This window comes from Salvia miltiorrhiza, chromosome 2, assembly GCF_028751815.1.
Source record: "Salvia miltiorrhiza cultivar Shanhuang (shh) chromosome 2, IMPLAD_Smil_shh, whole genome shotgun sequence".
Classification (NCBI taxonomy): domain Eukaryota; kingdom Viridiplantae; phylum Streptophyta; class Magnoliopsida; order Lamiales; family Lamiaceae; genus Salvia; species Salvia miltiorrhiza.
In genome coordinates, this window is record NC_080388.1 from 23,971,977 (window position 1) to 23,982,978 (window position 11,002).

At 41.9% G+C, this 11,002-nt stretch overlaps 1 protein-coding gene across 1 annotated transcript; it reads right to left on the minus strand.

Annotated features, from left to right (window-relative positions):
* Positions 1-383: 383 nt before the first annotated feature.
* LOC131008166 (uncharacterized) lies at positions 384-1,316 on the minus strand. The gene has a single exon (XM_057935060.1). The coding sequence runs from the start codon at positions 1,314-1,316 to the stop codon at positions 384-386; it is 933 nt and encodes a 310-aa protein (XP_057791043.1).
* Between the last annotated feature and the right edge of the window lie 9,686 nt (positions 1,317-11,002).

An 11,002-nucleotide genomic window follows, 5' to 3' on the forward strand; every position in this document is an offset into this window, starting at 1 on the left:
CTTAATTACTAACGCATCATCATGTGGATACATAAGCGTTCTCAAATCCTCTGACCCGAAAGTGATGGACGGCTCTTCTATCGTGTTCGTGATCCCCATGACTTGTTTAGGATAGTATCCTGATTTCACTGCCCGCAAAACTTGTTTCTTAGCTCTATTAGATATCGGTGTTCCATTTTCCCCGAAAATCATATGGACCTCCCTTCTGGGTGGGTCAGGAAGGGCCCGATCTTCTACCGCACCTCTGTGGTTATCGCGATTGTCCTCTCACCTACGATCTCAGTTATTCCCCTGGTCCTGCCTTCACTCACCTTTATGCTCCGACCTCTCACCCTGACCCTCGTTGCCTCGGGCTATGAACTCGTCGAGATTGCCCTGTCGTACTAGGAGCTCCAACTGGTGCTTAAGGTGTCCGCAATGCTTGGTGTAATGCCCGTAAGAGTTATGGTATTCAATAGCTTATTATTGGGGCCCTGTTGAGGCAGCCCGTCCCTGTAACTCCCGGGCGCCCTGAAGAACGGCTGATTTTTTACTAAATGGAAAATTTCCTCTTGGGGCTTGTTCAGTGGAGTGTACTCGTCAAAACGAGTGACCTCATTCACGGTTCGCTGTTGGTGAGGTGGGACGTCTGCTTGGGGAGGAGGAACCCTCGGGGGCAACCCTCTGAAAGGTGCCCAATCCTGATGTCTATTGTTTCTTTCTGATGCGTCCTCAGCTTTCTTAGCTTTATTCTTGTCATTTTCGGCTTTCCGCGCCAACCTAGCGTCCTCCAGCTGTAAATAACCTGGCAGTCTAGCCATGATATCATCAAAGTCCTTGGCCGGTCTGATTTGTAACTCATCAAAGAAGATCCCTGGCTTCAATCCCCTGACGTACGTGCAGTTCTTAATCTGCGACTCTGCCTCTGGCACTTCCTGAGCAGCGAGGTTAAATCTGGCAGTGTATTCCTGGAGTGTTTCATTCTGGTCTTGCTTGACGTCCATCAATGAAAGGGCTGACTTCCCAACCCTCCGCGAACTTGCAAACTGTCTCAAGAATCGTGTTCGTAAGTCATCAAACGAATTAATAGAATTTGGGGCGAGCGTCCCAAACCACAACTGGGCAGGTCTAGTTAGCGTGGTAGAGAAAATCCGGCACTTGATGCCCCCGGTGTACATATGGAGTGTGACTAATCCTTCAAACCGATTGAGGTGTACCTCTGGATCGGTGGTGCCATCGTAATCCAGAGAAATGGGCTTGTAGCTTCGTGGCAAAGTGTTTGCCAGGATATCATCGGAGAAAGGACTCCGGTTGTGGATGGGGTGGAACCTTGACATCTTGGCCCTCTTGTCCTCCTTGTATCTCCCATGTTCCCTTCTTTCCTTCGGCGCGTCATGGGCGTGATGACGCTTGTGTGCCCTGTGTTACTTCCTCCCTGAGGAGTACTCCTGGTCTCGTCTCTCTGACCCTTGAACCTGATGTGACTTTTCTAACCGGTGTGATTTCTCTGCCCGGTATGATTTCTCTGCCCTGTAAGATCTCTCTGATCTCTGCACCCTGTCGTCCCTCTGAGATTTCTCCCTCAGAGTATCCTCTAGATCCTTGAGTTGATGTTTCAGCTGTGATACTTGATTCTTTAGTTTAGCGGTCTCCCTTGGTCTTTCCTCTTCAAACATAGGGGTGATAGAGTGGCTATCAGATTCGTCTACCCCCTGCCTTTTGACAATGTTCCCTAGACGGGCGCGGCTCCCTTCTGGGCGTCTCTCTAGTTCCCTCTCAGCAGGGAGTCTTAGTGTCTCCTTAGGCAGCGGGGCCTGCTTAGTTGCGAGTTGATTGTTCACCTCCAGAGCAGCGGGAGGCGGGGCGTCAGTGCCCTATTGGTTGAGCCCTCCCAGCAGGAGAGCTGTGGTGGGGACGGTGGACATCAGGGAGTTCCCATCGCCTGACGCACAGCGGCGTAGTTGAGTAGAGCCATCATTTGCTCTGTTAGCATGAAATTTAGTGGTACGCCACCAGATGTGGGAACCAAGTTTGGCATATCAGAGCCCGGGGTCACCAGAGCAGATCTCTGGGTGTTAGCGTTCAGACCCGTCAGCGGGGTGGCAGAGATGGCGTTAAAGCCCGGCGGTGTAGTGAAGACGGTGCTGGCTGGCAGACCGTTGATCAGTGAAGCGGGGATCTCGGTGGTGTGGGCAACAGAGCTAAGCCCTGCGTTGTCGAACTCCTTCTCAAGAGTACGGCGAGCATCGGAAGAGTCCATAGTACCTACACACGAGAAATGTGAGAAGATATTTCAAGTAAAAAGGCAGATCGGGTGATCCATTATCGGAGGAATACGAAATGAGGAATATCGCGAACTCTGGCACGGAAGCCATTAAGAGATCCCATAAGAAAACACCCCCGTGCACTAGGAAATAAACCCAGAGCACGGTTTAAAACGTAAGCAAAGAGAACAATAGAGATCTCCCCATAGATTCGGAATCAAATTCCGAAGAAAAGACGTATTACTCGGTAATTGATCCGTGAAAATCCCAAAAACACAAAAACAGAGCACCAACCAACAGATCATTAGTGAAATTCGTTAGATTCATAAGGAAAATAAGAATTAAGCGAGAAAATAGCATAACCACACACAATTATCGTGATCGCATGCTAAATAACCACAAATCAACCTCCGATCCTCAATTCCCGTACCCTCCCCTTCATGCACATGCAAGGAAAACACAAAAAATCGTCGATCTTAAAGGATTGGGAGTGGATCCGCATGAAAACACGTGTATAGGTCCGGTATTTGATTGGGTAGTCGAATTATCAGCTCAATCGGTGCCTGCACACGCAAATCTGACCGTAATTACAGATCTGCATGCGCCGGCGACTAAAACTCACGTCCTAGCCCAGATTTCCCACAGACGGCGCCAGCTGGTAAAGCATAAATGAACGACGAATGTTTGTTTGGTGAATTATCGATGAATTATGGATTTTACCTAGAGATTGATCGGAAAAGTGAAAGGAGCTTGCTAAATTGCTGAGAGCACGAGAGAATATAATTGCAATAGTAAAAGTATTGAAACCGTAAGGTTACAAGGTGCGTTCATGCGACTATTTATAGATTACATGCTAGGGGTAAATAGTAATTTCACCTTCGAAGCATGCTTCATGCGTGGTCAAGGTCATAGTGGTAATTTTGCCCCCCAGGCGGGCGAATCCTCCGCTCTTCAGCGACTCCTCTGGCATAAACGGCTTCTCTGGCGTAGGTGACTTCTCTGGCAAGGGCCATTTCTCTAGCAAGAGCCATTTCTCTGATCGGGAATGATTTCCCCGACATATCCTCTCCTCTGGTGAGGTCCGTTCCTCTGATAAAGACGATTCCTCTGTTCTGCATATATTACCCTTCATCAAGTTGCCTGTTTTCTTTCCAGGTTGAGCGAAGGACTTCAGGTGGGCAATATTTTGAGTATTCTTATATCATACGAGCTTTTTAAACTGTTTTAATGATGTTATGAGTTTATCAAATGTTTTGAGATAAATGATGTTTGAGAACTGTTTGACTTGCCGATTTTTGTTGATAATGACTTGTGTGTTATCCTCTACGGATGAGACGAATTTGGTCCTGCCACAAGCGGGATTTTGTGCACAGAGGTGACTGTGAGCCGTCTTCGGGTCGGCCGGTCACGGTACTTGAGAGGGAGGCCTACTTCTCAGTACCTTTGATGATGATGAGTTGTAGATGTGGTACATACATGATGAGTATTTTGATAGCGCTATCGTTTCTTTATGATGACATGTTTATTAAAACTGCATGCACAGATTCATTTACGCTAACTTTATTCTTGTGTATTGCTGAGATGTGGCAAGTTTCAAACCTATAGCTCTAAGAGCACCTTTCTTGTTTTTCGGCGTTTGCCCACTGAGTATTATGTACTCACGCCCTGCATGTATTTCTAAATGTGCAGGCTAAACGAGGAGCGAGATTGGTCTGGTGCTGGTGGGGATTTGTTTAGCTGATGTATTTACTTTATCGCATTTCCTTTTTGTTGATAGAGACTTGATGATTGAGATACTTTGTTTTTCTTTCAAAATCAAGCAATTTACTCACGGTTATATGTCTTCATACATATAATCGATTCGCCTTTTGCTGCGATACTCTGAATATTATGATTCCTTATGAAAAATGAACTATACCCGCTTTGTTTTTGTTCTTGAAATCCTGATAATTACGAAGTTATGACGATGTTGACGTTTATACCCCTGGAGTTGATTTATGGAGTTTTCCTTAGCACTTTTTCATGCGAGCTTCCGCTTGATGTTCAATCTATTCTTCTTGTCTTTTATTCTTTTAAAATAGTCGTATCGATACTCAGTCCACGCTATCACTAGCGTCGGGGATCAGGCTGCGACAAGAGGAAAAAGAGTGCCCGTCGACAAAGGGAAAAACCAAAAGAAAAATCCAGTGTGAAGGTGGAGATGGGACGACCTCAGGAGCTCCGGCCGAACCATTGCCTCTAGGAAGTCCCGATATAACATAAACCGGAGGTAGGAAAATCACCATAAAACCACCAACAGAAAGCCATAACCAGAAAAAATAAAACAAGAGAAAACAGCAGAGAACACATGTCCGGTAAAACAACACATGTGAGAAGAGACAACCCAAAGGAAACAGCCATGAAGGAGCAGGGCCCAGCGCACCGGGACCTTGGAAAACCCCAAACATGTTGCTCCTAACCCAACCGCCAACGGCACCAAACTAAGCCATACGACAGAAACAACGAGTAACATCATGATCACTATTTTTACTAGCGATAAAACTGCAACTAAACAGTGTAATTGTAGCACGAAAACAGCAAGCAGAGTATCATATCCACATGGACTATTATAATGAATCACCTTAAATAATCCTAAGTAAACTCTAATAATATTCAGGCAAAGCAAACAGATTAAAGATTTCAATCAAAACTAAACTTAGAACACAACTGTTGGGAACTTAATGAAATATCCTAGCCCTTGTTTTGATGATACCAAAATCCTTAGGTTTTCTTAGTAATAAACTAGAACCTTTCGAACTCAAATGTTGGAGTTCACCTTCTAGTTTGTTTAGTGTTCTTAAGACTGAAGACCGGAGAAATGAAAAATGAAGAATGAAGGACTGAAAAACTCAACTAATGTTCGCGATTAAAGGCAGAGTCAAATACTGATATTTAACTAAACGAGTTTCTCAACTAAAGAATCAGTTATGACTGATTCATTAATGCAGGCCACGTGGATTCAGCGGACTGATACTAAAGTCAAATATCAGTTAACATTCTTCCTCGGACTGATACTCCAGAAGCTTAAAGGAAAGCCACGCACGTCAAAGTACAGCCGCATTAAATGCAGAGATACAGAGGGTCGTCCTTTCACTGCAGAGCATTCCTTTTTGGTGATTACTTTTTAGAGGCGCCTTACATCTGGTGTCTGAGTAGCCGTTTCTCACCAAACAAGGAACGTCGAAGATTGAAGCCCCAGCCAAATTCGAATTACTCTCCAACGGATGAATTCTTAAAGACCATCTCCGCCAACGGATCTATTCAAGACCTCTCCTATAAATATAGCTCGAGGATCGCTTCAATCTTCACCGATTCAAATACACAAGCTAAAACACTGTCGAAATCACAGCTCAGCCAATCAAAGCCTTCCCAAGTTTGAATCGAAGAAGAGAATCCCAAAGCCAAAATCAGTCCATTGTTGATTACATACATTCTCTTAGAACCTTAGGTAAATACTTGTTTATCCAAAACCTGAGTTACCAATTACAGAGAGCTTGTTCTCTGTGATCTAGTTGGTAGTTTTCGAACCTCCTTTCAACTGATCGAAAAGAGAGTTTGAGCCGAGAGGAGTTTAGACCAGTGTTCTGACTCCAAGAGATCTTAGCTAGCGCTAGCAAAGGCATTGTTGTGTCTTAGCGTGCTAAGAGTGTTTGAGAAATCCAACCCAGTGTGTTGGTACTGAAAATTTGATTTTTAGTTGTAAGGTTTGTTGTGCACCCGTAAGCACAAGCCCAGAGTGTTTGTCAGTGTGATCAACTGACCGTGAACGTAGGAATTAGATTCTGAACCACGTAAAAATCTCTTTGTTATCACTTTCAGTCTTTACTTTCTTATCTGCGCACAAACTCTTAGTTAACTGAAACTGATTAATTGCAAAGTGAAACTAAAATCTTGACAACGTGTTAATCACAAAGGCTATTTCAAAAGAAAAGTTTTCCGCTGCCAGTGTTATTAGTCTAACTGATCAATCTTCGGATAGTCAGTAAGATTCATAACACTCCTCTGTTTTACAACAAGACTGAAGCCTCACGCATATCACTTAAACCCTTGCGCTTAACTGATATCTCTTTACTGAAGAGAGATTCAGTATCAGTCTTCAACCTTTGCAACTGAAGTTTTCTTTAACTCTTTCATCAGTCAAAAGGTTGTGTTTATTTTTAAAATAGCATATAGGTGTATTTCACCCCCCCATACACCTATCCTCACCTTCTGGGACCTAACAACAACAAATAAAATTCAGGTAGAAAAATCAAATGATAAAACGACTGATCTTAGGGAAGTAAAAATCATTAACCAAATTCACATAACCAATCTATAAATCCTATTTACCCGTTTAATCCAGTTATGATGAGAGATCACTTATTTAACTGATTATTCTCGCTAGAGCAGCAATGATCGTAGATTAGTAAATTATCTATCACCGTTAGGTCTCAAGAAATTCTACTAACTCCCAAAAACTCCTAGGAATAGCTCCCAATGATCCACCTATCTCCGTTAGGTCTCAAGGTTAAAATCATATCATACATTCCTGAATCCGCTAAACAGTTATCTCTGTTAGGTCTCAAACCGAATAGCTATACATGCAAACTATTGATAAGATAATTCATAAGAATTCAAGCACCATGAATTATGAATCATAAACTGGAAGGCAAATAGATATTAACAAATTAATCACATGAACCTAATTAACTATTTACAAACCCTAAAATCAGATTAAAAACTTAGCCAGACATAGTAAAAGAAAACATAAACATAATTAATAAGAAAGTAATTGTAAAAACTGAATTAAATAAAACTCTGAATAAAACTGGAAGAATAATCTTGAATCTTCAATCTTTGGAGAAATCCAATCCAAGCTCTAAAAACTAGAAAGCAATAAAAACTAAAAGCTATCAAACTGAGAAAATAAAGTTGGGAACCCCCAATAGGTCAAAAGAAAGACCTATATTTAATTCAGAGTTTGAAACCCACAAAAACTCTAATAAAAGGAAAAACTCGAAAAACAGCCCGACTTGGCGACCAACTCGGCGACCGCCGAGTGGGTCGCCGTTTTATGCCTTCAAAAACCACCAAATCGGCACTAGCCGAATGTGCAACTCAAAGCATAAAACTGAAACAGGGACTCCGGCGACCTACTCGGCGGTCGCCGTCTAGGTCGCCAATTTTATTCTTCAAAGTCACTGATTTTGGCGACCAACTCCAGTGGGTCACCGAGTTTGGACTATTGCGCGCGATATTTTTGTTTAAGCCATATCTTCCTTGTCCGAACTCCGATTTGCAATCCATTTATACTCCCGAACTCCTCTCGAGACGAACTACAACTTCTACTTCTGAACATTTTACCAAATTCAATCTCAAAATTCCTGTAAATTCCATCGAAGTTCGGGCAAGTATCATATTTCACAAGATAAAGTAATATAGGCACAAAACAACTATCCAACACTCAATTTCCTATGAAATTGAGATCATATGAACACTAAAAACCATAAAAATATGAGTATTATCAAGTTCCCCAAACTTAAGATGTTGTTCGTCCTCGAACAACGAGAAGAACAAAACAATGAACTCGAATGGGTAAGAAAATTAGATCATCGATGCGTCAAAAAAATAAAATTAAAAGATCCTCTCAACTCCTCAACATATGAACATGACAATCACTAATAAACACAATCGATGGCAAAATCAACCTTGACATCCAACAATTGACTCTCAAGATAAAGTGTTTCACTAAACTCTCAATAAATTGGAATGGACGTGTATACTCTCATCGAATTCAATGTAAGATGGATCACTTACCATAAGCTTGGCAAGCTTTTACAATCTCCATCACTAAGAATATGCTAGGACTATGATCAAATAGGTCTTTTAATTGGGTTATAATGTAGGGACATTGGTTAAGATAGGGGAAATATAGTCTAAGTGACTCAAATACATCAAGAACACCAACCTTATGACTTCACCATCGAGTATGGAATAAATTCCATGTTCCACTTAACTATATCTCCATAAACAACACCAACCAAGGGATATAATCATCATAATTCAAGACTAGACACTCTTTTATGCTCTTCATTTTTTATTTTTTATTTCTAACCAACGAAGTTGATTTTCTATGAATATTTCAATAAACACTCGACTTTCACAATTCATTTTTTTTTTTCATGAAGTTTTTTATTTCTTTACTTTTTCTTCTAGAGCTTATAAGAGTGAAAAGTACCCATTTTTTCATCCCTTCTTTCTACGACCCATTATAATTCACAACACAAGGATCCCATAAACTTCATCACCCCCTATCATCCGGCTAGAGAATAAAGACTAATTAAGCTAAAAAATGGATAGCAAAGGATAATGTTTAAAGGACAGTGTTTGGGATAAGATGTGACTTACAAAAGAGGGCCTAAAATCATCTCAAAATTATGAGCACAACAACAATCTCGACTAAGAATCATGGCAAGTTCTAGAAGTTCACTACACGCATGACAACACTCAAAACAAAGAACAAACTGCAAATAATGGACAATTATGGTTCAAATTCTCACAGGCTTGTTCAACGTCAAAAGTCAAGGCTCAAATTACTCATCAATCATGTGAATCAGCTCAAATCATATTCAAATCATCAAGAAAAATCGGGTATCACCAGTTTCGCAGAAATCATCACAGACATCTTACCAATTCTCTAATGGAGCAATATACATCACATGCACAACAAATGGACTATGTCTGAGAAAAATATCAATTAAGCACAAGCCCAAAGTAGCTAAACTACGAATACAGCATCAAAAACCAAACAAAAACAACCACATTAGGCAAAAAAATAATGCAAACCATAGCCAATCTCCATCCCCCCAAACTTATTAAAGAGCAAAAGCTGGAAAATAAGTTTGGAGGGAACAATAGATAAAGGTTATGGTTAGCATACTCATAGTTCTAAATCATGATGACGATCCCCCGCTCTCAGTGCTGGAACTCCTGCAACGGCTATCGGAGCTCTTCTTGTATCGCCATCTACCTGAGCCGATTTTTTTTTGAAAGCAAAGAAAAACGTGAAAAACACCAGAAAAGCATAAAAACAAAAATTAAAAAACAAAAGAAAAAAAATAAGTAAAAATTGGGTTACCTCCCAATAAGTAATTAATTTAACGTCTAGAGCTCGACGATACCTCATAGCCTCAATGAACATCTAACGCAGCTGGCGTGATACCGCCCAACATGAACAGAGGCAGAAGGCCCATGCGCATCAGCCGCACAAAAAAATGTCACTTCCATTCGGCACATCTATCATAGCTCGCCCCGTAGCTAAGAATGATCGACCAAGGATCAACGGCGGATTCGCATCTTCTTGTATATCGAGGACCAAGAAATTTGTAGGGAAGACAAGCTTGTCAACCTTCACAAAGATGTCCTCAAGCTGGCCTCTCGGCTTCACTCTTGATTGATCCGCCATCTGAATCACCATCGATGTCGGCTTGAGATCTCCAATTCCCAAACGCTTGAAAACAAAGATGGGCATCACATTTACACTAGCCCCTAGTTCACAAAGAGCTTCGAGAAAGAGCTCTCCTCCAATCTCACACTCAATGGTGAAGCTACCCGGTTTGTTCTTCTAAAAAAGTAGCTTCATTGGCAGCTCAGTGCACACATCTTTTGTCAATGGGCTCTCTTCCTCATCACCTGTCTTCTCAGCGTGGACAACTGCCTTCTCTTTCTTTCCATCTAAAACCTCAAGCTTGGCTCCCTCGGTGTCCACTTTTTTACCCGGCTTCATCACACATTGCTCTTCGAGCACATCTCTCTTCATTAGCCTACGGGGAAACAGAGCCTTAGGGATGTATTCCCTAAGTGGAACATGAGCCTTGTATGATTCTTCAATCAAAGATTCATGCGCCTTGCCCGTCTCCTCACAGTTTGCCACGAAAAAATCAATCGCCTCCTCATCTTCTAGGGACAAATGCCATCAAAAATTGCATTGCACTGCCCCTTCTGCTTGCCTTCGGTACGTCCAGGCCTGATCTGCGCAGCTAAGTGGTTAGCCATTTGGTTAACTTGCGGCTCCAATATTTTCATCTGCTTTGACAGAGTTGAAACAGTATTCCCCAAATTAGCCAATTGACCAACTTGTTGCTCAAGATTGGAAATCTTAGTTCCCACAGTTGTCTCCACACTAGATATTTTCACCAGTATTTGTTTCAATCTCTCATCCAACGACCCTTTCTTCGGCTCATTAATCACTCATCCACTAGAAACAGAGAAACCAGGTGGAGGCTGCAAAGCATTGTTGGGATTGGAATAGGAAAAATTTGGATGATTTCTATTGTTGGGATGATACGGCGGATTTCCTCCTTGATATCCCTAATAGCATGGCCTCAATTGATTTTGGCTTTGATGAACATAATTGACCCCATCAAACTACGGTGTATTTAGATGAACTAGTCCGCTGAAAGATCTGAGCAAGCAGTGTTTTCCTCTCAAACTTGTACTGCTTTTAGAGAGCTGTATATTTCTCCTTAAAATCGTCATTCTCCTCCTGAACAGCTGCAACTCTCTGTGTAGAGCTTCTGTCATTCGACCATTGATAACTATTAGAGGTCATCTCCTCTATCACTCTGTAAGCCTCCTTAGTGTCTCTATGAAGAAGACACCCACCAACAGTAGCATCCACCATGCTTTTAGTTAGACTAGTCAGACCATTATAAAAGTGAATGATCTGTTGGTCCTCCGTG

What these genes read in the sequence shown, in the direction of transcription:
- LOC131008166 (XM_057935060.1), bottom strand. Translation starts at nt 1,316, where the DNA reads ATGTCAAGGTTCCACCCCATCCACAACCGGAGTCCTTTCTCCGATGAT.